Source organism: Gloeophyllum trabeum (genome assembly GCF_000344685.1).
Source record: "Gloeophyllum trabeum ATCC 11539 unplaced genomic scaffold GLOTRscaffold_00009, whole genome shotgun sequence".
Classification (NCBI taxonomy): Eukaryota; Fungi; Basidiomycota; class Agaricomycetes; order Gloeophyllales; family Gloeophyllaceae; genus Gloeophyllum; species Gloeophyllum trabeum.
This window is the reverse complement of record NW_006920418.1, coordinates 593,815-620,984: the sequence shown is the minus strand read 5'-3', so window position 1 is coordinate 620,984 and position 27,170 is coordinate 593,815. Positions and strand designations below refer to the sequence as shown.

Genomic DNA, 27,170 nt, shown 5'->3' with positions numbered 1-27,170 from the left:
GTCGGAGGTTACTGTGCCATTGTTTCAAGCTTCATATCGCTGCGCCACTACTGTGACATAGTTCGGGGGGTTGTTGAGGGACCGTTGGGCGGTACGTGGCCCACGGATGGCAATGAACCTTGCATCCGTTGGGTATAGCCTGCGATCTATGAGCAAGTCATAGCCATCACAATGATGCGCCAGCGCGAGTTAGCGCTCCACTTCCGGGGCTTCATGTTCGCCGCCAAAAGACGAAGATAGCAAGTGCGCACTGAGCTCGCAGAAATGCCTTTCATGCATCCGGATAAACCTTGGTATATGTTAGCCACAAGGCAGCATCGCTCTATCGCCTGACACGCCTACCAGAATACAGCTCATAAGCAGAGCTTAGCAACAGCAGTCAAAACTTGGAAGTTGTGAGACGCAACGCAAGCAAGCCTGTGGGACTTGGCGGTCCACGCGGTCCTTCACGGACCTTTATCTTGATATTGTGGCAGAGAAGCACCTCGGGATCTGAGATTGGGCTCTCTCAGAGATGCTTCGAAGTTCGAACAAGCAAGTCCTCGGAAACATTTGCCACCTCTTCAACGGGAGTTGTATGGGACAGACAAGGCTATGATATACGTCGGCTTGTTCTGATCCTGAACCCGTCTTTTTCGTAGGTTTGACTAGCTGGAGGCTCTTCAATCCACCCGTGAATGAGGTTTAGGGCTCCGCAACATCATATTGCCCGTGCTCCGACTCTGCGCGCGTCTCGTCTTCATCGGCCACCACACACCGAAACATGGTCTCCAGCCTGGAATGGAGCGCTTTGCGTGGCCGTGTTGCGCTCGTACCGCCATTTTCTCTGCTTCTGCTCGCGATCCAGGCTAGCCAGTCGCTGTGCCCTCGAAACGATCAGGATGACGGCGTGTAGCCCGCCTTGCAATGATGCTGCCACATTCCGAGTCGGTGTCGGCTACTTTGCTGGTGCCGCTCATCTGTAGCAGGTGCTATCTGCGCGCCCCGTGCGTCGGTGGCGGTCATTGCGCCAGAAAGCCCCGGAAGAGACTTTGCCTCAACAAGCATTCGTGACTCGTCCCTGGACAACATCGTGCATTGCCATGGCCTGACTTTGCTATCCATAGGGTTGAAATGAAACATGATTTGACTAGCGTCCTGGAGGGGCGTTGTTGTGTTGCGTGTAGCGGCTCCGTACTGGCCGCCATCTAGATCGCTATCTCGCTCGACATTCTCATCCGTCTTGTCCTCCAAGTCCAGGTACAGTATATAAGGATGACCGCTCTCCTCAATCCTCATACTCCATCCCATCCTATCTCATATACGAATTCTTTCGGTACTTCCTCTTTTAATTCGGGTACCTTCTGTGTCCCGTCTATTTTTTTATAATGTACACATCCCTTACTGCATTTGTGAGCGCGCTGGTGCTTGCCACTGGCGTGCTCGCGAAGAAGCACGAGCACATTAGAGATCTCCAGGTCGTTAATAAATACATCGCCCCCGATGGCCATAATCGCTCGTACGCCCCTTTCCCTCCGTTTGATTGGGAACTCAATGAGCTGACTGCGCTTATCTAGAACTGTCCTTGTGGATGGCGTCTTTCCGGGACCCCTCATTGCTGGAGAGAAGGTGAGTGTACTACGTCAATATCATTCAATGTCGACTGAATTGTGCGATCACTTCCAGGGCCACCGCTTCCTTCTTAACGCTGTCGATAAGCTCCATGACACGACCATGGACGTGGAGACAACAATTGTGAGACGGCCCTCCTCTTCTGTCGTCTCGATCCCATACTGATGGTTTACGCATTAGCACTGGCACGGCATGTTCCAACATAAGTCAGCCTGGTCGGACGGTGTAGCTTGGGTCACGCAGTGTCCCATCGAGCCACAGCACTCCTTCCTCTACAATTTCACATCACCAAGGCAGGCAGGCACCTTTTGGTACCATTCGCACTTGTCGACGCAGTATTGCGATGGCTTGCGTGGGCCTTTGGTTATATATGATCCCGACGATCCGTACTATAATGACTATGATGTTGACGACGGTGAGCACAGACTCACATCGAATTCGGGTCGAGCGATCAGGACTAATTGCCCTATTATCACAGAGACGACGGTTATTACGCTAGCAGACTGGTGAGTGATGTCCAACGAGCGACTGTGGGTCCGCATGTCTTATGTGGTCCATGCAGGTATCATAATGTCTCCTCTCAAGAGCCCACTTTTCCGTAAGCATTGCACCAGACCAATCTATATGCAGTACAATAACACCGTGGTATCTATAGTACGAACGACGCTACTCTAATTAATGGGAAAGGGCGAACCGTCACGACCACCTATAATGGAACCGACTACCTATCCGAAATCGTCGTCGAACCAGGGTTGAAGTGAGTTGGATGACACGTATCGCTCATGAAGGCCCTAATAACAGCCTTCCTCATAGGTATCGGTTCCGTCTCATCAACATGGCTTGCGAGCCCTACTACAACTTCACCATCGCCGGGCATAAGATGACCATCATAGAAGCTGACGGAGTGACTGTGCATCCCGTCCGTGACGTCGACCAAATCCAGATTCATGCGGGTGCGGCTATTGGATTGAAACTATCTATGGTAGCTCACTGACATTTTGTCACCAGGTCAAAGATACTCCTTCATCGTGAGATTACCAGTATACCTCGGTGCTTATGACGTTGGGTACTAATCGCCTTGATAGCTGCATGCGAACCAACGTCCCGACAATTACTGTACGAGCCCTCTCTCCTCTTCTGTGTGTTAACATCTTAATAGCTTGTACAGGGATACACTCCGACCCCAACACCGGCAACACCATCAACAACAGCGATCCCAGTCTGAATGCCGCAATCCTACGGTATAGTTCTGTTCCCCTTGCGCTGCCAAATGCCACCAGGAACAATGCGACGCCGAACAAGCCGCTCGTGGAGACTGATCTTCACGTACGATCCCATTTCTGTATTCGCACTGTCCCATGCTGACAAGTATGCATATCCATCTTTAGCCTTTGCAACGCATGCCTGTTGTAAGTCGCGCATGATACGCTGAATGCTCATGGCTCATTCATCCGCTAGCCTGGACATCCTTTCCCCGGAGGTGTAGACAAGCGATTCTTCTTCAATATTACCTTCGTATGTGAACCGTGTCGCCTTCGGCTCTGCCTATACTGACTACTTCGCGGGTAGAACGCCACCGGCCCGAACGGCACCCCGAGCTTCGACGTTAATGGAACCACTTTCCAGAACCCTGAATTACCTGTCCTTCTTCAGATCTTGAATGGCGATCAGAAGCCGCAGGACTATATGCCGAAGGGCAGCGTGTACGACCTCCCTAAGCATTCCACGATTGAGGTTGCGTTCTACATGAATACATCGGCAGGGCCGGGACCTGTAGGTACATTTGCTTTGCTTGTTGACGCGTTGCTGACATGTCGATTGGTTCCATAGCATCCCATTCATCTCCACGGCGTAAGTCATGCATGCAACCCTACTCTCGTCCTTACTCTAATGGCGTTGCAGCATACGTTCTGGGTAGTCCGCAGTGCAGGCAACTCCTCATATAACTGGGACAACCCAGTCGTTCGCGACACGGTCTCCATTGGCAACGACCCCAACGAACTGACCACGATCCGGTTCAGGACGGATAACCCGGGCCCGTGGTTCTTGCACTGTCATATCGATTACCATCTTGCTGCGTAAGTCCGCCTCCTCCTCCCGTGCATGAGCTCGCAGTACTAACAAATCCGTTGGATATGACCCAGTGGGTTCGCTGTGGTGATGGCTGAAGAGCCCGACGAAGTGGCAGTTGCCAATGCCCCTATTCCCAGTCAGTATTCCATGATTCCTCCCTTGATGTGCAAAGGCCTGACCTGTTATTTGCAGAGGCGTGGTACGACCTTTGTCCGACCTCCGGCGCTTCGACACAATACAGGAATGCTAGCCTTTCTGGCATTAACGCCAGTTGAATGTCAAAGAGTGAAGCATGACACAATGATATTAATTACATGGACTTCGGGGACGCTTAACGTACTGTCAGCTAATGTGTATTTTTGGGGAATATGATAAATTGACGTCGGACGACGCCTTTCCTCACTCCATATGAGAGCAGTATAAGATGAACCTGACATGAGCGGGTGTACCCGACCCGAACACGGCTCCCTCGATAGCGGGGGACTCGTAATGGTGAAAGGTGCATAGCAGACCCTTTCTACTCGTGTACGCTCTTGGGCCGGGGGACGCCTTTCGTGGTACAGCGCCGTCGCCGGGACATGGATCGTCCATCCATCATTGGTGTAATTGATAAAGCGGAAATGCAAGAGTCTCCTTCGATCCTGGACAAGATTCGGCCGCGGGTCTTCGCACATCCTCCAATGCTGGGAATAAGGTGTACAATCCGACGTGGGCCTGTTGGTGAAAGATGAGTTTCTTCAAACGTTTAATGGGATTGGCATTATTACCTGCAGTGAGCATTAGTCCCATGCTCCCCCACGCGCACTCCTACTTTGCTTTTTTGTCTTTAAATGCATCTTCTGTTCGCGCCGCCTTCTGTTCTCCGCTGCTTCCAGTTGCCGAACACGCGCCTTCTGCGCTTCGGAAGGTTCTGTCTTGATCTCCTTAATTGCTGCATCCACAATAATAGCATGTAGCTTCAATAAAGCCCGTCAAGAGGAGAGAGACATCCGGGCGAAGCAGGTTCGGCGCACTTTAGAAAGACAATCCTCTACATTTTGCGACTGTGAGCGATGAACCGTGGAGGTTACAAGAATGGTATCACTAGAAGGAACATAGTGAGGCTTCAAATATTTTGATTGATCAGAACTGTGGCAACAATTGTACAGGAAGAACGCACCGACGCCCGTAAGGCCCTTTGCGCCCACGGGGGGATCCATGATTCCTTGATGGAGCATCTCACGGACGCCTTCGTATTGACCTTGTTGACGTTCTGTATATGTTGCACGACAAGTGATTACTGGTTCAGAACTACCCAGTACTGATGGGTATGCTTCAAGAGGCCTACCTGTCCGCCGGGGCCCGAGCTTCTTGCAAAACTGAGCTCCACCATACTGCGAGGTATAGTTTGCTGTTTAAATTGTTCCAGCCATTGTCTGGCATTGTTCATGTCCTCGCTCGTTTCAATGGCGTGAATGCTGGGTGGCTTTGGTAAGGTGTGAGAGTAACGTAGGATAGTAGTGGAGGGATAGAGTAGAGCAGATCGGGCGGTTGCGTAGACCCCATAGGCTCGCAGGCCGGTCAGTAAAAGCATGTTACCGTTATGATTCAGATAGATGAGGTTAGAGCTGAACTGGGATGCCCAACCCAATCTGTACATCTGTTGAATCCGCGAAGCCGAAGTTCTAGGAAGGCGAACCTTCTCACTCGGACGCGGTGTTGGGCCCCATCGGAGAATGCCGGAAGTCCCCAATTGGCCCGCCCTGGTTTCGCCACGGTTGCAAAGGAGTCGAACGAGACCGTGAGTGCCGATGAATGCATCGTCGACTCTCGCCCATCTGTCAGTGGTGAGCCTTCTCGATGGCTCCGTCTAGGCTGAATGTAACCTCTTTGCTCGTACCAACTACCAAGACCGAACGTTGCCAGTGATCAGCCATTTACTGATGACACTGCCATGAAGATTTTTCTACCGCACGACTCGGATGTGGCATCGAACCATAGTCAGGATGACCGGGACCAGCAGCGATCGGTCTCTGTTCTGACCGGAGGGGTATTCATCCCCACAAAATCTATGCCCGAGGCATTACTTAACGCCCGGGCTCTATTTCTAACAGCCCGAAGGCCCATCACTAAACGGCGAATAGTAGTATCCGGTGCAGTTGCTGGTGTGGTCAGAGTACGTCAATCCTACCGGATGCAGGGCCGCGAGCCTATCTAGACGTAACACACAGGTCTCTCGCTTGGCTTTCTTGGTCTCCGGGTGGTGTCCGGTTCGGTCTCCGCGCAATGTCGAATGTAATGACCCAGTCAACAGAGGGGCCAGGGCGCATCCTCTATCGAAGGGAATCGACGTCCCCGATCATAGGATTAACGAGTCAGCTGCTCCTTCAGAGGGCTATAAAGGTGGTGCAGAAGCCTCGAGACCGCGAGTATCACTTTCAACCTTGGCGTTCTCCCGCCCGTCGTTCACACTCTCTATCCCTCATGAAGACCGACGCCACTAACGAAGCCAGTGGCTCCGCTCTTAACGTGGCACCCGATGCTGAGGTAGAACTTCGCCGGATAACACGCGCTCTGCCATCTGTTCCATACGAAGGCCCTGCTTGCGATACAGCTGTGCCAGTGGATGGCGTAACTCCTTCCTTGGAGTCTTGGTCCGAAACCAGGGCCCTCAAGGCTCTCCGTATATTCACTTCTGGTTTCACTCTGTTCCTCGGAGGCTGGAAGTTCGCTATGTTCCAACCAATCTCAGTCTACCGCGGAAATACTGACAGGTGTTTTCTTGCAGCATGGGTGCAACCGGCGCCATCCTTCCCTACGTAGAGAAAGCCTATGGCCTGAACTATGCTCAAGTGTCTGCCCTTTTCATCTGCCAGTTCATCGGATATATCGGTGCAGCCTTCAGCGTCGGCCCTGTCTCCCGAAGAATAGGTCATGGTCCAACGCTCATCTTAGCCGTGACCCTTGGGATCGTTGGCGTATGTAGTGTACTTCTCTTTCTTGAATGCCAAATCTCAGACGCACAACAGAGCGTCCTGAATGCAGCGCAGCAAGTCAGCTTTGTGCCAATGTGCCTTGGCTTTCTCTTGTTTGGTTTCGGGTTTGCGGCTGAGGTAACTATGTAATGAGCACAGGTTCGGAACGGTCACTCACGCATTGCTGATCGTAGCTGAGCTTGTTCAACGCCTATTTCGCATTACTGTCGAAGCCGTTGATCTATACTGGCTTTCTTCACGGCGTATTCGGACTGGGCGCCTTCGCAAGTCCCCTAGTCGCGACTGCTATGGTAACGAGAGGAGCTCCCGTAAGTGACATTCGTGTCGTCTTCTAGAGTCAACCTCATCAGCGCCGTAACCAGTATCACTTTTTCTACATGACATGCCTTGGCATGAGTGTACCGACATTGGCCCTTGCGTGGTTCTCGTTCAGGAAACTCAGGTCCCTCCCGCAAAGGCCGGCAGATATCATATCCACCGGTCAGCGACATGGCCTACGCGAGGCTTTGAATAGCCGTGCAGTGTGGACCCTCGCGCTTTTCATGATGTTCTACGTAGGGTGCGTACGTTCTCAATTCGACCGTGACATCTGCTGTCTTAATAACATGAATCCGCAGAGCTGAAGAATCCATGTACGTAAGATTTATACGTCACATAGATGGTCACGTATGACGCCGGTTGTCTTCCTCACAGTGGTGGATGGATTGTGTCATTCGTTTTAAATGTAAGGCAATTTCGCTTCCGCGTCTCTGGGCTGGCTCACAATAGCTCTAATGGCAAGGTCCGTCACGGCTCCCCGCACAGCGCGTCATGGGTAGCAAGCTCCTTCTACCTCGGGATCGCCATCGGCAGAATGGTGTTACCAAGCTTGAACGTCGTCATGGGCGAACGGCGCGCGGTGTTCATCTACCTATCTCTGGCGATCGCGTTAGAAGCCGTGGGCTGGGCAGTACCCATCTACTCATCTACAGCCGTCGCAACCGCACTCGTCGGTGTGGCGATCTCCACTTTCTACACGGCGGGCATCGTCATGGGCTCGTACCTCATCCCGAGCCGGTTGCACGCCGACGCGTTCTCGCTCATGTCAAGCATCGGCCAGTCGGGGAGTGCTTTCTTCCCCTGTGAGTGTCTTCGTCTTTCACCTGTGGGTCGTCACATGCAATTGAGCTTTCACTTTCATCTTCATAGTGATTATTGGTATTATAGCCACGAAGAAAGGAATTTGGGTTGTTGAGCCCTTCGTCGTCGCTTTGTTCTGCGCGTCCGGAGTGATGTGGTTCCTGGCGCCGCGCAAAACTTTGAATTAGAGATAGAACCAGTCGGTCCGACTTGAGGCGGGCGTTTCACCGTCACCGTTCCCTGGAAGTACTACTAGAGGTGGAGAATCAGGTCAGATTCCACTTCAAACGTTACATTTCCTCTCCCACCCGCTACCCTATCAATGCTAGAATGCTTCGGTAGACAAATGTACTACTCTATAGACCTGTCATGTCGATCGTGGCTCAACCATGTATATACTCTCCCATGCGCACAAAATCGTCACCCCTTCTAGTGCACTATTGATCCGCAGTCAGTGGTGATTCTGCCTACGTGTATCTGCGTGCTCGCTCTTAGTCTCGTAGGCACCTCCGTGGCTGCTGCAAGACGTCGACCGTGGAAGACCGGCTCGCTTATCCAGTGGAAGCAAGGAGCGGTAGGTCTTGCGCGGCCAGACCGTGGATAAATAATGGCCTATATGTATGAATATATACAGGTATGGTACTCCGGACCCATGCGAGAACACGCCCTCACAACCGCGCGTTCTTAGGCATAGCTTTGATCGCCTGCCTCACTCCCAGGTCACCCAGCACATCCTCCGCACCACCCAGCAGCGAGTCGAAGGGAACTGTGCGGTGATACTGAAACAACAACGGTCAGTCTACGAGCACAAGCATTATACACAGGGTTCCACTCACGTGCTCGATAAAGCGACCCATGCCGGACTTGGTGATACCACGACCACCGAAGATCTGCACGGCGTCGCGCGCGGTCTCCTGTGCGCTACGCGTGCTGTACATCTTCAGGAGACCGATCTGACCTGCGAGCTTCTGCGCCTGCTCCTTATACGACTATCCAAGCCAATATGAGTGAATCACCGTCTGTAGTATTTGAACAAAGACAGACGAACCATGTTGTTCATCTGGTGCGTCAGATTCTCCAACCAATTCTGCGCGCTCTCCGCCCGAGCGATCATCGTCGCGAGCTTGCTCCGAATGACCGCCTGCGAACTGAGCGGCCGGCCGAACGCCTTGCGCTGGTTCACCCACCTGCAGAACGACGGTGAGCGACCGCATAGTACCAAACACCACCACCTACTTCATGCACTCCTCGACGATAAGCCGCTGCGTGCGCGCGCTCGCGCAGCACATTACCCAGCGCTCGTGGTTGAAGTTGCTCAGGATGACGAAGATTCCGCCGCCCTCCTGCCCGAGCGTGTTCTCCACGGGCACCTTGACGTTGTCGAACGTAATGTACGCCGTTCCAGCCGTCGTTGAGTAGCTCGTCTTGATCGGCTTCGTCTCGACGCCCTCCGTGCGCTCCACGAGGATCGCGGTGAAGCCATCCTGTGGGGATGTGCAGTCAGTGGCGTGTCGCGGGAGAAACTGCATGGGTGCACACCTCTGTTCTGCAGCCGACGGTGAAGCTTACATCCTGTTCAGATATACTCTAACAGGGCACAAGATGCGAATACTCACTAATCCGCAAACCTGCAGTCGCCATCAGCCTTTGCCCCGAAACGAGAAACAGAAAACCACTCACGTCCCGTTCGTAATCCATTTCTTCGTCCCGTTGATGATCCAGTGCTTCCCGTCGGGTGTTTTGACCGCCTTTGTCTGCAGCCCCATGACGTCGCTCCCCGCGTGCGCTTCCGAGATCGCAAGGCAGATGAACTTCTTGCCCGCGAGCACCTCCGGGACGACTTTGGCCTTCACCGCGGGCGACGCGAAGTGCAGCACCGGAGGCAGACCGATGATCGCACCGCCGAGGAGACCATCACCATAGCCGCGGCAGCCCATGCGGGTAAGCTCTTGGGTGATGACGAGCTATAGTTGGACGTTCGGAGAATGTTGCTGGGTAGTTGTGAAGAAGAGACTTACTTCGTGGAAATAATCAAACTAGAACGGGAGGATGGTCGATTAGGAAGCTGATTCATGTATATACTAGCAGACAAGTACCATACCTCTTCTGGGGTCACGATGCCGCCCATGAGCGTACGTCCCTCTAAATGCTTCCCTGGGCCCATTCGCATAGCGTGGATATTTAGCTTCCTATGTGAGAGGTTGAGCATCGTCCCTGCGAAGATAATGACTACCGCTACTCACGCCATCTCGTCGATGACTTCTTGACTTGGCCGCTTGTTGTCCTCTTCTCGTAGCTAAACACCCGATTTACATTTGGACGCCACGCATGCACTTCGAGTTACACATACCTGTGCATCAGGGTATATCCACTCGTCCACGAACAGCCTTATCGCCTTCTGCAACCGCCTATGGCTCTACAGCGCCCGTCACGCTCCGTCCATCAACACAAAGGGGCTCGCACGCACCTCTTTGAAGTACGGACTGTAGTACCCGTCGACCAGCCATGTCGGCTCTGCATACGGGACCTTGCTGAGCTCCCCATTCACTTTCCCGACGATGACGGGCTTCTCGTCCTTGATTGTCCCGATCTGCAGGCGCGCGTATTGCGGCCGCTCGAGGACCTCGTGCCTGTGCAAACCGTAGAACGCCTCCGTTGCGTCCTGGCCAGCTGTGTAATGAGGAAAGGTGAGTTATGGCTGGGTGCAAAGAGGAGGAGGGGGGCGTACCAATCTCGGGATCTGTCAGGACTGAGATTCCACCGGGGTGGAGGTTCTTGAAACGCGTAAGGTCATACACTTTCGCGTCGATGATTACCCACTATTGGATCCTTCAGTACACATCTCCCGTTCACTCTTTTCTGCCTACCAAGTCGCCATCACTGTTATGCTGTAAACAAGAATCAGCACTCCCCGTACACCGGTGAAGTCGTGGACGGACCTTCTCCACCTCCTCCCTTGTAAACACTTTCAGCTCCTTTGCAGCCATTCCGTCGTGCGTTTAGTCTAACGTTGAGAAATGCGTGGAAGAGGGAGAAGGGAGCTCGCAGGTTGTAATACCCCGAGTGCCGTTGGACAAACGGACAGTTATAGCTGAGCCACAGCATAATCACATGCGTCCGCCCCAGGACGGCAGCTATCACGTCGATCATGTATCCACGTGGGCTTCATTGCGTTGCGGGTCAGCTGCCTCCGGTCTTCGTCATTTCTTACTCTCGGGATTATCACAGGCTTGTAGACGAAAAATCGAATAGCTTTGTGTCCAATATATGTGGGTCGTGCAACTGCTACTGCGAAATATCTGTCTGCTTGGAATTGCGGGGAGCGAAGGGCTTCCATCATCAGCGACCGCACCCATCGGACATGTTTATCTCCGGCTATGATTAGCATGATATCCTATTGGGTCTGACATGTCCGCATCGTTGTGCATTGATACATCCCTGCCTTGTAAACACGCGTAAAAACAAACTCTGAGCGTCTTTTACATGTTCCTTCCCAACTCTCCATCAACTTCAGTCTAATCCAGGCGTACTCGCCCCCGACCCAGGTGCAGGCGACAGCACTCTCCTGGCTGGTTGGGCGGCGCCAGAAGGAGGCCCGCCGAACAGTGAGGACATGATGTCTCCAAACGGATTCACCGGCGCCGTGCGCGGCGGCGGGATCGCGAAGTACAGTGTCGAGATATCTTGCAGAGCCTGCAAGCACAACCCCCATTCACTCATCTATCAGCCATACCAAGAAGGGCTGAAACTCACGGCCCTGACCTCGCGCGAGGCCATCACCCCGCCCTTCGCGCCGTACGTCCCGCACAGGCGCACCCACGCCTCGCGCATCGTCTTGTTCTTCTCGCCATGCGCGCGCTGGCACGTCGCCACCGCGAGCTGCGCAAAGTTCAGGACGGGGTCCGTCGTGAACTCGACGCTGTCGGACCCTCCCGCCGCGTCGTCTCTGCGCGGGATGGTAAGCGGGGCGGGTTCGAGGGAGGAGCGGAGGGACGGGCGCGCGGAGAGGAGGGAGGTGACGAAGGAGGTGATGAAGGTGCGCGCTGCGAGAATGTTACCGTTTTGCAGGTACCTATTTAGTATGTCAGAGGGGTTCCGGGGATCTCGGGGTGGCGACTAGAAAGACGTACGGGATGACACCGCGCAGAGCGAAGAGTCCCGGTGGCGCGCCCGCTGCTGACCAGTCGAACATCATCTGTGCAAGGACACGTGCACTGTCGCGTTGGCCAGCGGCGAGGAGGTGGGTTTCTGCGGCTTCGAACTCTCCCTCTGCGTCGCGATCAGGAGATGAACGAACGGAGTTGAGACATCACGCACCTTTGTATAGTAGCTCCCCGATGTAGTGATTCAAGCTCTGGTCCCCTGCGGGACAGGGTCCATGCTTAGTGGACCATCTGATGACACCATTCAGTCCAAGAGAACGTTGGGCGGAAGTGCCGACACTTACGCAACGGCCTTGTCTATCGTCGTCTTCCGCCACGACCCGCCCGGACCCGTCAACGCAATGAGCTGCGTCAGCCTTCCTACACACTTGCATCAGTCGGCCACGACTCCTCCGCCCACACCCATCCCGCCACTCCACGTACCTCGCGACTCGTCGTTCACCTCCTCGCCCTTGCTCTCGTACACATCAAGCAGGAAGCCCGCAAGATCCGTCCCGCTGCCCTGCTGCCCCGCCTTGAGCAGCTCGCGCGCGGACTGGAAGAGCACGTCGATCGCGGTGTCGTACTGCCCGGCTTTGTTGTAGCGCGAGGCGAATGTGCGCGCCTTTTGGTGCGCCTCGTAGGCTTGCCCCTGTGCAATGAGAGGAAGGATTGCGTCGAGCGCGCGTTGGGATGAAGGGGCTGGTGGCATTCTTGGAATCCGGAGAGTAACAGTGTCAGGATTGATACGATGAATGGATTGAGGAGGAGAGGCGTGGGAGTTTGGGCATGCGGACGGGAGCCAATCACGGACGGGCGTCTATCGACAGGTAGCGCATTCGTTCCACGTCGCCCTCCTCCTTGCTCTTCCCGCTACACCCGCTCTACCCTGCCACCGACACCAATTCACCAGCGAACTCCTGCTTGTGCCCTCATATGAATGATGTGAGCTGCCTTTACAGTGGCTGATTTTACTTCTTTACTGACTTTTGAGTCCTTCACTCCGGACAAAGATGGGATCGCGATCAGAGGTGGGACCCACAAAAGACTGAAACAGGAAACTCTGTATATAAAACAGGTCGGTGGCTTCAAGGTATGGCAACACTCTTCTTATGCATATTCAACGCTGATTTAGTTTGTAGAATGTATCTGGGAGGGAGGAGGGAGGGGGGCAGGTCGCTCGACGGGCGCTAAAAATCGACAAAGGTGAAGTACAGCGAAAGGCGAGCGGTTGGCCCTTCGGTGTGTCTGTAGCGCAGCCTTAACTTTATGCATGCTTGTGCAGGTCCCTTGTACTGCGCTGGATCGTCGCTGCGGTGGAGAGCTACCTTGGACGTGCACCACTTCTTTACGGCTCTCCGACATATCCGCGACTTGCCTGGGCATTCCACCCCAGAGCTCCATGGAGACGAGCAGTTGAGATTGAGACCCCGTAACCTCAGTCGCCGCGAAGGCCAGGACCTGGCCGGCGCACCTCGGTGCGAAGGAAGGCACTGGAATCGGTCCTGATTGATGTAGTCGGCATCCATCGGTACTGGACTCCAAGGCATGTACATTCGCAAGAGGTGCGGATGCTGGGCGGAGGCAATGCGTACTTGACGCGGTCTTCCGACGGAGAAGGGTCGACCGTCGAGCGCCAGGAATCTCGGCGAGCAGTGTAAGTGCCACGTGCCGTCCAAGCTAAAGTAAAGTCTAACAGTCACTTTCGGTCGATACGCACACACCCCATGTTCGCTGAGTAGCGCACACCTTTCTCTCCATGTGAGTACTCGAATGAAATAGTGAGTTAGACACGAATCGATTGGCTGACGTCGTGTTATATGCTAGGACCCTACAAACAGTGGGGAAGAGATATCGATACAAAATCAGAAGAACAGACAAATAGAAGAACCATTCCAGCAATACAAGAAAAAGGACGACGAGACTTTCGGAGAAAGGTCCAACCAGGAATACAGCAGAAGACCGACACGAATTCCCCAACGTCCTGCTTCGTAACATGGGCAGACCAGCTGCACCGGCAGTATCAGAACACGCCTATCATTGCCTACTCCTCCTGGTGCTCCTCGCCTTCCGGGTCCTCGTAGTCCTCGCGCGGGAACTCCTCGGGGCAGCAATGCCACGGAGGGTGCCTCCCGAAAATACAAGCAGTCCCGAGGCAATGTCGCTTCAGCGAATCGCTGCGCTGGAAGAACTTTCCACACTTGCACTTGTACCTGGGCGGCGCATGCTGCGAGCTCATCTCGTGGCGCGTCATGTCGCCGAGCGACGACGCCTTGTGGCCGCAGCCGAACCTGCATAGGAGGAACCCGGACGGTTCCGCGCCGTCCCTCGACGCGGCAGAGGGCGCGGACCTGCGCTTCTTCGTCGGTGAGCGCTTCTTCGTACCCGCAGCGGCAGCGGCAGCACCCCTGCGTCCTTGTACCCGCCCGACGCGCTTGGTCGTCGTCGGCCGCCACTCGCCATCGTCCTGCGTCCCGTCGTCGCTCGGCTCGTACTCGTCCTCCGAAAAATCCTCGATCTTCCGCGCCGAGGACGACGCCACGGCGTTGGCGTTGGTGCTGGTACTGGAGTTCCGCCTGACCTTGACGCTCGGCTCATGCATGCGCATCGTGGGCGCCGTGAACGCCTTCCCGCCGCTGTACGGCCGGGACGCCTCCGCCCTGCGCTCCAGCGTAGAAGGCCCGGGGCCGGGCGTCGCGTTCATGTGTACCGGGGGCGGTCGAGCGGGAGTGGCGTTCGTCGCCTGCTTGGGCTTGGGCTTAGGCTTGGACTTGATCGGAGACTTGGTCTTCGGCTTGGCCGTGCGCTTCGACTCTGGCCTGCGCCGGCGGTCGCCGCCGTACGGGTGGTACCGCTCTGTGCAGTGCTCGAGCCTGGAGGGATCCGTGCCTGGGGTGGCGTTTCTCTGCATTGGCCGGGGTCTGGAGTCGGGGAGAGGGGAGAGGTTGGGGAGGGTGTAGTGCGCGGGGGAGATGGGCGCAGGAACGGAAGGTAGGGGTCGGGGAGTGGCGCTTCGCCTGCTCCTCGCGCTGGTCCCGTTGACACGCGTCGTCTTGCCTCCAACGGACTTGCCTCCGGTGTACTGCCTTGGGGTCGTGTCCTCGTCATCCGAAGGAACAACAACGGACGCCTCTCGTGCGTAGTAAGGGCTGGCATCGGGAAACCATGAGGGTAGCGGAGGGGGGGTCGGGGAAGAAGGCTCGGAATAGTACGGAGAGTGCAGGCTCCACGACTGCGGTGAGTCGTCGTACTCGTATGGCATTCTCCCCGGATACTCGCCGGTGATTTCGACCGATGGACTCCGCCTGCTGTCCTCCGCGTTCGCTGGTGCAGGGGCGGAGGCGATAGAGGCACCACTCCCACTTGAAGAATCGCCGGAGATCTGCAGCCCTGTGCTCCATATATCGCCACCATCCTCGTACGCTGACCTGGGCTCCGGAACGTAGTAGTCGGGGCAATTGAGGACGATGGGTGACACGGGTGGGGGTGGCGGCAGGAAGCAGATGTACCGGGGATTCACATAGCCCTGAAGGACATCAGCGTCGGCCAGCCCAAAGGCCCCGTCGTACTGTTCTCGAGTCCACTGCCGGTTCGCCGTCGCCAGTCGCAACTCGGGACAAAATTCTGCTATCAAAGTTGCTTGCGGCGGGGGGATGACTTCCTCAGGAAGACGATCCGTCGGTTGCTCCTGATCCTACGTCGAGAGCGACGCGTTAATATAGCGGTAAGTCACGGTGTGGAGGATACCACTCACTGTTGGCTCCGGATGGTTCATGTATGGTTCGTAAAAGTCGTCGGTTGAGGAGGGCACATCCTCAGGAGCAGCCAGTGCGCGTGTGGAATCCGCTTCTGGGACCTGCCCTTCATGCGTGGCCACCTCCTCGGTCGCGTCCGCGCCCTCGTTCGCGAGCTGACGCGTCGCCGTCGCCGGACTGTATGGAGGCGTGTGCAAGTTTTGCGCGTTCCGCTGCTGGGGCGATTCGTCGCGCTTGGTCGAGGTGGACTCTTGACTTGACTCCGTGGGCTGGGTGTTGTGCGTCGTGTCGGGCATAGTGTGGGTGGTTCCTACCATCGCGCAGAAATTCGAAGCGGTATATACGGTACGGGGGACAAAGGAGGTTTGTGGGTCCCGCCATGACCAAAAGTTCGCGCTTTGGCCGGTCGCTCCTGCCGGCGATGTATCGGTCTTTCATGTTGTTTATTTGGTTTTCTGCATTATTCCTATGACCTGACCGTCATGAGCCCTTTCGCCAACATGCTCGACCCATATTTTGCGATCTCTTGACTGTCTGCTCCTCTCCCAGTCCCATAGTACGAGCTACGCCACAGCGCTATAATGAGCTCGGTGGCGGGAACACGTGCGGAAGTGTCTATCCTAGGGAAGCTGGGAAATGCTGTGCGGTCCCCTCGTCCCTGGCTTCTTTTCGCCTCGAGAGCGCCCGGACAATGAAAACACGAGGCGATGGTGATTCCCCGAGCGTTTATGTAAGAGCTTGTCCTTGACGACCTTGTTCATGTTCTGGATCTTAACAAACTGACGCCCGACTTTGACCTGCTAGATTTGGGAGCATAATGGTGCAGAGGCGCACAATACAGAAGAGGGAACCAATCAGATGAAAGGTGACCCGTAGGGCGTAAGGCCTCGGTATACATGTGCAACTGCCATTCCGGTGAGAGGTTCCCTCGACGCTATACTGCTGCACGGCGGAGGACTAGCGAAGGCTGGTACGATATACACTCCTTGACCTCCATGACTGACAGCCTAGTAAATGCAGCTATAGTACTGTCTGATCTACACTCGGTCCGAAGAAATTGCAGCGACCGCAAGCGGCGCGCAGATAACTTTCAACGCCATCCACGTCAATTCAGATCGTCGCGTTAGTATCGAGCGGTCGCGCTTTCCGTCCTCTGGTATGGGAACACCCATAGCACACTTGCAAGCTCACAAAGAATCTATCAGTACTTCCAAGTGTCGCGACATCGATGAGCTTTCACCTATCCTGAGGAAAGTAGAGGGAAAGTCGAATCGGTCTAAGGAACCTTCACTTACGTTAAGCCGGCATCTGTGCACCCACAAGCACCCACAAGCCACGCTAATCTGGTTCCGCATCTCCTGCTGGTGTATATGAAATGATCCGCACTCCTCTCGGGCAACGTAGAGCCGAGCCACCGTCCCCTTTCTATCAGACTCCCGCATGAGTTCCCCTCGTCCCCTCCCGTGCGCATGCCACCAGCATACCGTGCCAGCGTACCTCACTTGCTTGATCGCATATTGAGGGCCATCGTGATGTGATCAGGCAGCTCATCCGACGAGGGCCCTATTAACCTTCTCCGTTCAGGACCTTTGCCCTTCCACCCGCTCGGGTGTGTCATGGGCGTGTTCTCGAAAGCCAGTTCTTAGATATATTTCGATAGCTTCACTCGCGAGATCTCCACGTCGAAATCGTTGCGTCAAGACGTGGGTGCATAGACGCCACGTAGAACCGACGTGGCGGACAAGCAAAGATTTGGCGAATGCCTTCCGTTCGATCCTCACTCCTATCCTAAATGCGACGATTGTACGTTCTTGGTCTACAGGTACGGTGAACGTCAGGTATGTACTTTCGGCCTAGATTCCAAGTGTTTCCCTCGATACTTTCTGCACACTACCCATTCCCCTCACCCTTTTGTCATTGATTTCGTTGCGGACCGTCTCTCCTCCAGTCGCTTTACCGGAAGCGAACTCGGAGCATTTCCTCCCCAGTTTCAAAACTGGGCGTTCGACTTAATACCCTTGGACAGGATAAGGTAAGATAGGCCTACCTTGTGCGGTGCGTGACAAGGTACTAGTATGGAGCTATGTCCTGGATGTCGTGCTGCCGTATGATGTCTTTAGAGAAACCTCCCAGGTCGGTTTCATGAAGTATGTACCGATACATGGGACGAAACCTATAGCTGAAGACAGATACTTATTGTTAAGAAACGCGATAAATGTCGAATGACCTTCAAGTTCAATAGGACAAGAAATATTTGCGTCCGCCGCATTGATAGTGGGTTTATGAGCAGAGTTGATAGTTTGACCTCTAATTCAATGGTGTTAGCATAACCTCCAATTTCACGTCTTATGAGTTGCATAGTCACGGGAATGTAACAGCTTAGATGTTGATTATGTTCGGTTCAGCAGAAGCTGTGGCGTTGAGTCGGACAAAAAGCCGTGGCCAGGGTTAGGTCTACCCTATACGAACTCTCTAAACACTATGGCCACGAACGACGAAGGTATTTCTATCGACCTGCAAGCCCTTCGCAACTTTCGGCTGGAGCGCGTGCTCGACGAAGGCGAGTGCCTTCCACCGGCAGCAGTCACTCGGCCAATCTCAGGGCGTCATAGATCCTGTCACCCGCGCACTCGCTGTCTTGGGGTCGCTCGCCAGTGATGATGGTATTACGGTTGACGCGATCGTGCGCATCGAGAAGACCGCGCTGCCTCCCCAGTTTGCGACGACCTCTGGACTGAGCGAGAGCCTAGGGCGCGTGGAGAAGGTAGAGCGGAATGGAATTGTGAGTGGATCTATCCCGGGAGCTTCCCTTCTGCTGGGACCAGCTCAGTAGGCTTGCGCATGAGGTGTAGTACTCTTGGTTTATGGCTTGGCTCAGTGACGCTGCGCGCTCGAACCCGGACTTGAAGATCAATATCATCGCGCCTTGTACGGAAGTGCACATCCGCAAGGTATCCCGCCTCCTCTTGCCACCGCGCCTCCCTCCCTCATGTTATCTATGTAGTACTCTCGTCAACAGATATTGATGGTACATGAAACACCAGCCCTCTACACTTCTATTGTACAGCCTTACATCGCTGCATTCCCCTCCTCACGCACGCAGTGGTCAGCCGTTTCCCCTGGGTACCCATCCTATTCGCTCACCCGCTTGCGTTACTCTCTAAAGGGTTGAAGACATATTGTCCGGAAAGTCGGAAGCCGACAAAGTCCTCCATCGCGACCCCGATCCTGAGTACGGCTATGTCATGCTCCCCGACATGAAATGGGACCTGCGTACGCTCGGCTCGCTCTACCTCGTCGCGATCGTCCTGTCAGCGGACATCAAGAGCCTGCGGGATCTCCGCAAGAAACATCTGGGCATGCTGAGGAGCATCAGGCGCGAGGCGGCGCGCGTCGTGCAGGAGCACTGGGGGCTCGGGCGAGGGTCCTTGCGGCTCTACGTGCATTACCAGCCGTCGTATTGTCAGTATATCTCCTCCCTCCTTCTGATGTGTCTGTTTGAGGACGCGTTGCTGATGCTGTTCTGGACAGACCACTTCCACGTACACATTGTCAACGCGAACTACGCAGGACTCATGGGCAGCACCGTTGGGCAGGCACATCTGCTCGATGATATCATCTCCATGGTCCGTTTCGACCTGCCTCCCTTCTTCCGTACCAATATCACACTGCTGACTCGCGATCATTGTTCCAGCTTGAAACTGACGTCGAACAGGGTCCCTCAATATTCCAGCGGCTTACCCTCACGTATGGGCTAGGCGACCAGCACGGATTGTATGAGCCAATGATCGCTGCCCAAGCGGTCGCGGAATTGTAAGGAACAATATATACACTGCTGTACATGCTTCTGTATAAGGGCTAGATCCAAGAGAGTACACGTCGGATTGCCGGCGATATAAATATATAATGAACAACCAAACCACCGGAGTTCAAGAATAGTGAAAGTCCGTGGCGACAGCTATCAAGCGCCGAAAATGTGAATCGATATGTGCATGTTGCTTGTCGCACCAACAGATTCGCTGTCCGTCAGCCCTCGCATCCCCGCATAGCGCAAATTCAAGATCATGTTGTCCGTCAGGATAGCCGGAATGATCACCATCCATGTATACGGTTCGGTCAGTCCGCTCTCTATGTATGATAGGTTGAGGCCCACGCCAATGGCCATAGTGACAATGACACTTAGGATATATGTGAGCAGTGCTCGACTCCCTGTGAAGTACCAGAGACGCTCTACGCACCAAAGATAGTACCACAGTGTGTCCCTCGTTAGTATGAACACCAGTCTTCCACCATAGCCCCAGTACGCTGGAATACCCATCCCGTGGCGTGTCTTTGAATGCTGGACTGTTTTGTATAAGAATAGGGAAAGCATGAAGACGTCAAAGACTAGAGTCGGTAAACTACAAGCAAATGGTAATGAGCACTTAAGTATGAGATGTGCGCTGAATCAGGACCCACAAGGTGAATCCCAGCGCGTTTGACATTCCACCGGAAGTATTTGATAAAATCAAGTATAGCGTGCCACCCAGTTCCGCCGCAAATGCAATAGATACAAGTGCAATTATGCCGCGACCTGTAGCATTCAAGATGTGGCTTCGCTATGCCAGTGCGACAACTTGAAGCCACGCACGATACTCAAAGAAGGCGTGCAGCCTCATTTGCAAGATAACTAATTATAGGGAGCTCAGTGAGAAGAAGAAAAGATCCTAACATTGACTTACCTTCGATGATTGTGACCACCATGACGCCTGCAATATAGTAGCTCCGCTTGTCAATGCTTGACAACTGGATGAGCTATTATGAAGTAACCTGCTAGGCCCAGGGGATACTTGACACCTATTTACGACCGTTGCCATTAATCAAAGCTGACGATGCCCGAAAGGACGTACCATTGTATATCATGAACACGCTCTGCATAATACCTACAATCGTGTGCTGCAGTTTATCAAAGCCATCGAAGGCCATAGCACATACCATTCCTGTCAACAAAAAGTTCGGTGATCGTGTTCGGCCCTAAAACCCTGCAGAATTCACGATGAGTGGGAGTGGAACAAAGGAGGGAGAATCAACCTCTCATCTACGATATCGGAGAAGGCGAGGAGGATAGTTATGATGGAGTATCCGAGGCCTGAGTACCGGTTCTGAATGAGGCTTCGTATAGTGGCCTGTGTAAATGAAGGTGTACCGAAGTCAAATACTCACGAGCATATACATAGCCTTCATCCATGTCCACTTGGTAGGCTACGCACGGAGTCATTTACTGGTTGAGGATCGCAAGAGAAATTAAGTGCGCACCCACATGACTTCCACCTGCAAAGCACAAGACCTTAGTCCCTGCACCCAAGCTGGAGCGCCAATGGTATACTACTCACCTCCAAGGGAATAGTTGATACTTGATCATAATATTCTGTATGTCAGAGCGGAATCACAGGGCATGTACAAGGAACCGACGTACAAAAATGACAGAAGTATAAGGACCCGAAAGCGGCTGCGCAGGAAAAATTCAGCATATGGCAACCATTTAACATGTACGTCGCTTACAGGCCAAATACCTTGTTGTAGACTCCTCCGGCAGGGTAACAACAGATTCCATCAGGTTAGCGTACGGGGTGAGAGGAAGATGAGGATGCAGCGGGAATGGGAGGGGTTTATATATGGTAGCTCAGTTGCACAGTTGGCAGTGCTGTGATGTTCTCGTGGAAACCGAAGTCAGGTAATGAACGCAATCATTGTAGATACAACGATAAGGAGGTCCCCATCGCCATAATACAAATGACTCACATCGACTATAAAGCTGTAGTGATTCGTCCATCTACAACAGTCGCCCTGATGCTGTCAAGATTGCTTTAGAGTTCAATAGCGACACATGTGCCAGTGATGACAGGAATAAGTGCTCCTCTATGACGGACTTGCAGTGACAGGAGTCGGACGTTAATGACGTAGAACAAGGTTTATAACGCACCAGAAGACATAGCAATGACAGGAGGGAAGAATGTGGCGCCATGGGATCATTTCGGCAGGACCATAACCGCGCCTCAGGGATTTAATCAGTGTTTCTGTCGGCCATCCGGATGAGGACAGGTAGTTGTGTTGGAACCCAAACATAGCCGACCAACCAGGACAGTCCGGTAGTACTGACCGCAGAGCGAGGAGTATGACGTCCTGTATGCACTCTTATTTCGCCCAGAGTGCTCAGTTTGTTGCAAAGACAGTAGCACGCAACACTAAATAGAGTAGCAGGTAGCAGTAGACAGAGTAGCACGCAGCATGTACCAGGACCATGCTGCAGATTCCATCGCCACGATCGTCGTTCGATTCGGAGAAGCCGAACCCGGGGCTGAAGATAGGAATAGGTAATGAAGCGGGGGAATACTCACTAAGATTCCGCGTCCCCTTCCCATTGTCTACTGGTACGCTTCGACGAGAGTTCAACATGATACAATCAATAGAAAGCCTTTGGAGGGACAGCCTGTGAGGCACGAAGATTCGGTGTAACGAGAGGGATACGGAGGCAAGATAAGTGTACATTAGAGTGTATTCGCTGTGGTAATTACCATAGTGTGGAGCGGCCCCCAACCAATCAGATCGCTCAAAAGCTTCGAACTTCCCTTACCTGGCACCTCCACCTGGATTAAGAGGAAATGATACCGCAATAAATGTGGTCCAAAGTCAGATCATACCGGAGCACTGCACACGTTTGTATACAGTGCTGCTGGTGGAATAACACCTGGTCCGCATCCAAGACCGCTAGACCCTGGGAACACCGCCGACGTCCACTCTGACCTCAGTGTGCGTCCAGAATATCGCCTGGGACCGCTAGTATACGCTTATCTAGGTATATAGCGGGGTAAGCCTTAAAGACTACCAGACGGGACTGCTGGATTGCCAGCGATTAGTCGAGCATGGCTGTATGTGGGAAGAAGCGAACCCTTGAAGCCACAAAGCGCGAAATGTGGGAACCTGGCCGATTGGTAGGAACTTGAGCCGGAAGAAGCCATATCATACTAGTAATCTAGTGGCTCCCGCTCACGTTCACGTTCGGGCTCGTGGTTCAGAGCAGCTGCACCACAGCGAAATAAATGTATAATAAATACCCAAACTGTAAGAAACCACGAGGAACGAAGTATCAAGGACGGAAAATGTGCATTGATATATGCATGCTGCTTGGCAATTCATCGGGCACGCTCTCCGGCAGCCCGCTCATCGCAGCATGGCGAAGATTCAAGATCATGTTATCCGTCAGGATAACGGCAAGAATTATCATCCATACATATGGCTGATCGCTTGTGGATGCAGGGAGTACGAACATGGAACCGGCTGCGAGTGTGACGATCATACTTTAGATGACATGTGAATTATGGAGTCTCTGTGTGCGCGGTGATTGCAAGCACGAAAATCCACGTACCAAAGATAGTACCATAAGGTATCCCTCGTGAGTATGAAGGCTAGTGTTCCACCGCGGCCCCAATATGCGGGAATGCCCATCCTTCTGCGCGTCTTCGAATGCTGCACTGCCTTATATAAGAACAGGACTGGTGAGAAGGCGTCAAACAGTAGAGTCGGGGAGCTCCAAGAATCTGCATCGATTAATGAATATTTTTAGGTGTTCAGCAGGACTTACAAGACCGACTCGATGGCGTCTGGTGTCTCCTGCTCCATTGCGTAATTGGAGATCACCGCATATAACGTGTTGGCCAGCTCCACCGCAAATGCTATAGAAACAAGTGAAACTATGTTGCGACCTGCCGCGGATAAGATATAGATTTCCCTCGAAACAAAAGCCACTTACTGTACCCAAAGAAGGCATGCAGTCTCATTTGCAAGATGACTGAGTTGCACGTGCTCACTGAGTACAAAAGAAGATCCTGTCCATTGCAACTGTATACTTGCCTTCGACGATTGTGATCATTCCGAACCCTGAAAATTAGTTATTGTGGACTGTCAGTTGCTTGCAACTGAATGAGCACCAGTGATGAATTGACCTATTAGAACCAGCGTATATGTGATACCTAGGCACGACGGTCATGGTTTATCAACACCTCAAGGGTCACACTAGATACCATTGAGGGAGACAATGTCACCGGGGCCCCGTGTTCCACCTGAAAGTCTTCACAGTATAATGAACGACAAGGTCACAAAATAAGGAAGTGTCCTAACTCCATCGCTATAGTGTCAGAGAAGACAAGGAGCATTGTTATTGCAGAGTAGCCAAGTCCTGAATATCGGTTCTGAAATAGGCACCTTATAGTTCATACCTAGGGAAAGGTGCAGGGAGGGCCAATACTCACCAGCAGGTACAGAACTTTCATCCATGTCCACTTGGTAAACTAAGCAAGAAGTGATTAACTGGTCCCGACGGGTGAGGGACATTGGCTGTGCACCCATACGACTTCCACCTGAAAAGGACAATCATGATGCCGTGTCAGCCAAATCTCCCCCAGGGGTCCCATAGCGCACTTACCTCAGAAGGAATGGTTGAAACTGGATGGTTAATTTTAGTACTTCAGAGCGCGATTCTGGGCGTACCCCATGAGGCGTGTGACGTACAGAAATGGCAAAGGTATACCGAGGCGAAGGCCGCTGGGTAGGGATTATCAGCGCTGGCAGCACGTCCGGATCCATAGATGGTCATGCGTCCTTCTGGGTACTGTACTGGGGCGATAATAAGATATGAGGCGTTGGTCGGATGTGGAGAGGCTTGTATGGTTGCTTATAAGGCAGTGTTAAGGTCGTAACGCGGAGGCGACGTTCATGTGACTAGAATAGCAGCGCGACTGCCGGAGTCGAACACCGAAGCCCACCAGAATGGAGTTGTTAGTACCGTATCCGATTCATAGAGATATAATCTGTGCTCCTATCTGCCTGTTTGCTCGATCTAGTTCATCGACAATTTGTCGCAGGTCTGAGCATCACGACTTCATCAGTATTTCGACGCTCTTCATTTCGACGATCCCGAAGTCGGCCGGAACTTAGTGGAGGGGATGTCCGCCCAAGAAGAGCGAGTGTACAGGAGAACGGAGCGATCTACCTGCGCGCTTCTTCGAGAATAACACATTGTGATACATTTATCTCCGAAGCACGCGAGAAAATACAGGCCATATTTGTTGCACTTCTGTACACGTCATTCCAAATTTCGAACCGTCGACGGTGAGGGCGATGCGTACTTCCACTCGTAATCCAAGCCTTCATCAGCTTTCGTGGTGTCTCCCGTCATGAGTCCGTTCTCTACACTTCTCCTACCCGTTTGATTACCTTCCCCTTTACGCCAGGTAACACAACCCGTTCGTTCCGCCTCCAAAATTCGACTATAATCTCCGCTATGCGCATCGGGTCATCCTACCACAGCAATCCACAGTCAGCATAACAATTCCACCTGAAAGCGGAGCGCATGAGTTTACCTCGTGTACGACGTGCCCAACGCCACCGCCAACGACCTCGAGCTGGAATTTGCCCTGCATCTGGCCGATCATGAGCTCCTTGTCCAGTCTGTCCGTCCCCGCGAGGATGAGCAGGCGAGCAGTGCGAGTCGCGAGGAAGCGGGAGGAGAGGCCGGTAAACCAGTCTGATTGTGACACCGTGGACGTACGCCGTCATAAAGAGTAATGGAATGCGTGGAGACAGTAGAAATTAAGGGGGAGTGAGGTGAATAGCTCAGAGCCACGTACTTTCCCAATATGCGCCAGTGCTCCTCAGCGGCGTCCTCCACACGTACTTCTTACCTGTCTCCTCGCTCGACGGCACTATGATGGAAGGTACGGATACGCGTGCTGATGTCGGGTTACGGATGGAATGCGACTTCACACTTCAGCGGCGCGATTCAATGGTAATGACCGGGTATAGGATAGGTGTGGCGCAACGGGGTCGCGCGGAACGGATAAACATAAGCAAGCGGTAGTGCAAGTGTGCGAGAGTCGTGAGGTGAGATATAGAACACGAGGGAAGTGCCCTCGGGAGCGAGACAGGTGGACAGAGTACTCACTGCCATTCTATCGCCTCTTCGACACTGTCGAAACCGTCTGGACGAGCGTTCAGGATGGAGTTCATGAAGGGAAGAGCTTCGAGGGCGGTGCCTGTAACGCTGCATGAGCGTCAGGAAAGAATGGGGAACCGAACTCGGGAAAGGAGGGGCGAGAAGAGGGAAGGTAGCACAGCACTGAATGTCAGAGGAAGGTGTGGGATGGAAGGTGTGGAGAGCCGAAACAGTATGCAGAATTCGATGTGGTCGAGACATAACACGCCAGTGCCGCAAGAGATCCCGTCCATTCGAGAACGGATGCCCAAGATCCGCTTTCCGATGGCCCAGCAATTTATATTGAATATCAGCGTTAGCTTACCTTCGACGACGTCCAAGACTGCCACACCCAGAACAGAGTATCCAGCGGCCATGATCTCCGGGCAGGCTTGCACCACGACAGACCCGCCCATGCTATGACCCACAAGCTATGGAGAGCACCACCTTAGATGTACTGCCGCGTACAGAGGAAGTCAAAGCGGTGCAGGTCGCCGACCAGCACTCACAAGTACAGCGGGTGCCTTCTTCGAATCAGGGAAGACAGTTTGCAGTAACGAGACGAGATCCACAGCAAGCACGCCGACGGAGAGATCCTCGTCAGACGCATTGTCAATCGGGACCGTCTTGCCTATACCTCGTCGATGCCGCGTCAGCGACGTAAGGTTCAACACCACTCACCATGCCTTCGCGCATCCAGCGCCAGTACCCCGAGCGCACCCCGGCTCAACGACTGCACCTCCTTCGCAAAACATGCAAAGCTCAGTCCCGAGAATCCCGCACCGTGGTGGCACACGAGCACAGTCCCACTCTCCCCGTGCTCATCCTCGGTAGCAGACTTGGAGCTTTTCGACGCCGGAGGCGTGTAATAGACCCGAAAGTCGAGTTGTCGCGATGGGACCGCAACCTGGTTGGCGGAAGCAAAGTAAGACGAGGCAGAGATAGGTGCGAAGGCGGGGTTGGGGGATTTGGCTTTCGCGGTGGATGCCTTCGAACGAGGACTGAGTCTCGGTCAATGCAAGCAGATACTAGCGGCGGTATTGGCAACGCACGCAGCGGGCGGTCCCATCCGACCTGGAAGCGCCCCGATAGAACTCTTCGCCTCATCCTCTTCATCCACGTCCTCCTCTTCACTGGCATCGCTCGGTAGCTGTGGTAACTTTGATATGCGCGCTTGAAGCGCCGAGCGATAGAGGTTAGACATATGGTGTAGGTCTGAAGAACTGGACTTGTATCAACGATTCAGAGTCAATGGCCTTTCGCAATGGGCAACGCGATGACCCTTCTACTGGTTAGAAAGTCGACCCGCTTCTCACGTACCTTGACAATGATACCTCTTGAATCTACGTCAATCACAAGCAGAGATTCAAAAGTGCTCTCGGATTTCGGTAGGCTGAGTACTTAGAAAGGATCCAATGAGAAGGGCGCTGGGCCGATCGGTAGAAGCCGGGATATCGTAGCCTTTCGTTCGATAGTCATGGGTTGC

At 53.6% G+C, this 27,170-nt stretch overlaps 9 protein-coding genes across 9 annotated transcripts; 3 read left to right on the top strand and 6 right to left on the bottom strand.

Annotated features, from left to right (window-relative positions):
- Positions 1-1,367: 1,367 nt before the first annotated feature.
- Positions 1,368-3,959, top strand: Gtlcc2 (laccase; the record flags this gene model as incomplete). Its single annotated transcript, XM_007869193.1, has 18 exons — positions 1,368-1,498; positions 1,557-1,608; positions 1,666-1,734; positions 1,792-2,026; positions 2,090-2,117; positions 2,174-2,209; positions 2,267-2,368; positions 2,425-2,564; positions 2,620-2,639; positions 2,697-2,727; positions 2,780-2,937; positions 3,000-3,020; positions 3,070-3,126; positions 3,181-3,384; positions 3,442-3,462; positions 3,514-3,689; positions 3,756-3,820; positions 3,877-3,959. 18 exons carry the CDS (start codon positions 1,368-1,370, stop codon positions 3,957-3,959), a joined length of 1,629 nt encoding a protein of 542 aa, XP_007867384.1.
- Positions 3,960-4,463: 504 nt separating this feature from the next.
- On the bottom strand, positions 4,464-5,113 carry GLOTRDRAFT_44314 (uncharacterized protein; the record flags this gene model as incomplete). Its single annotated transcript, XM_007869042.1, has 4 exons — positions 4,464-4,640; positions 4,698-4,787; positions 4,844-4,936; positions 5,012-5,113. 4 exons carry the CDS (start codon positions 5,111-5,113, stop codon positions 4,464-4,466), a joined length of 462 nt encoding a protein of 153 aa, XP_007867233.1.
- Positions 5,114-6,452: 1,339 nt separating this feature from the next.
- GLOTRDRAFT_43838 (MFS general substrate transporter) lies at positions 6,453-7,966 on the top strand (the record flags this gene model as incomplete). Its single annotated transcript, XM_007868999.1, has 8 exons — positions 6,453-6,641; positions 6,693-6,776; positions 6,833-6,967; positions 7,022-7,218; positions 7,277-7,291; positions 7,353-7,383; positions 7,441-7,780; positions 7,848-7,966. The coding sequence occupies 8 exons, from the start codon at positions 6,453-6,455 to the stop codon at positions 7,964-7,966; spliced, it is 1,110 nt and encodes a 369-aa protein (XP_007867190.1).
- Positions 7,967-8,292: 326 nt separating this feature from the next.
- Positions 8,293-10,833, bottom strand: GLOTRDRAFT_77929 (acyl-CoA dehydrogenase NM domain-like protein). Its single transcript, XM_007869192.1, has 15 exons — positions 10,718-10,833; positions 10,646-10,666; positions 10,507-10,597; positions 10,246-10,448; positions 10,129-10,194; positions 10,022-10,074; positions 9,880-9,967; positions 9,797-9,814; positions 9,459-9,742; positions 9,395-9,406; positions 9,318-9,342; positions 9,015-9,262; positions 8,827-8,965; positions 8,615-8,767; positions 8,293-8,557 (listed from the first exon to the last, which is right to left on the bottom strand). Exons 1-15 carry the CDS (start codon positions 10,763-10,765, stop codon positions 8,447-8,449), a joined length of 1,560 nt encoding a protein of 519 aa, XP_007867383.1. The 5' UTR covers positions 10,766-10,833; the 3' UTR covers positions 8,293-8,446.
- Positions 10,834-11,141: 308 nt separating this feature from the next.
- Positions 11,142-12,691, bottom strand: GLOTRDRAFT_62507 (uncharacterized protein). The gene is made up of 6 exons (XM_007869191.1): positions 12,365-12,691; positions 12,226-12,301; positions 12,096-12,172; positions 11,909-12,047; positions 11,532-11,850; positions 11,142-11,471 (listed from the first exon to the last, which is right to left on the bottom strand). Exons 1-6 carry the CDS (start codon positions 12,630-12,632, stop codon positions 11,289-11,291), a joined length of 1,062 nt encoding a protein of 353 aa, XP_007867382.1. The 5' UTR covers positions 12,633-12,691; the 3' UTR covers positions 11,142-11,288.
- A 1,273-nt stretch (positions 12,692-13,964) lies between these two features.
- GLOTRDRAFT_94424 (uncharacterized protein) lies at positions 13,965-15,971 on the bottom strand (the record flags this gene model as incomplete). The annotated part of the gene is made up of 2 exons (XM_007869190.1): positions 13,965-15,614; positions 15,675-15,971. The coding sequence occupies 2 exons, from the start codon at positions 15,969-15,971 to the stop codon at positions 13,965-13,967; spliced, it is 1,947 nt and encodes a 648-aa protein (XP_007867381.1).
- Positions 15,972-18,155: 2,184 nt separating this feature from the next.
- GLOTRDRAFT_139451 (scavenger mRNA decapping enzyme) lies at positions 18,156-19,592 on the top strand (the record flags this gene model as incomplete). The annotated part of the gene is made up of 7 exons (XM_007869189.1): positions 18,156-18,235; positions 18,288-18,457; positions 18,528-18,626; positions 18,680-18,780; positions 18,842-19,137; positions 19,207-19,301; positions 19,370-19,592. Coding segments are annotated over 7 exons (964 nt in total), but the record flags the coding sequence as incomplete, so codon positions are not given.
- Positions 19,593-19,604: 12 nt separating this feature from the next.
- On the bottom strand, positions 19,605-21,268 carry GLOTRDRAFT_121927 (uncharacterized protein; the record flags this gene model as incomplete). Its single annotated transcript, XM_007869188.1, has 14 exons — positions 19,605-19,633; positions 19,684-19,853; positions 19,914-20,075; positions 20,134-20,248; positions 20,306-20,344; positions 20,397-20,423; positions 20,565-20,597; positions 20,650-20,696; positions 20,746-20,840; positions 20,878-20,916; positions 20,971-20,985; positions 21,048-21,067; positions 21,131-21,163; positions 21,217-21,268. The coding sequence occupies 14 exons, from the start codon at positions 21,266-21,268 to the stop codon at positions 19,605-19,607; spliced, it is 876 nt and encodes a 291-aa protein (XP_007867379.1).
- Positions 21,269-24,900: 3,632 nt separating this feature from the next.
- On the bottom strand, positions 24,901-26,888 carry GLOTRDRAFT_43878 (protein phosphatase methylesterase; the record flags this gene model as incomplete). The annotated part of the gene is made up of 8 exons (XM_007869003.1): positions 24,901-25,011; positions 25,074-25,237; positions 25,341-25,477; positions 25,655-25,745; positions 26,010-26,115; positions 26,194-26,315; positions 26,366-26,672; positions 26,733-26,888. 8 exons carry the CDS (start codon positions 26,886-26,888, stop codon positions 24,901-24,903), a joined length of 1,194 nt encoding a protein of 397 aa, XP_007867194.1.
- Positions 26,889-27,170: the final 282 nt, after the last annotated feature.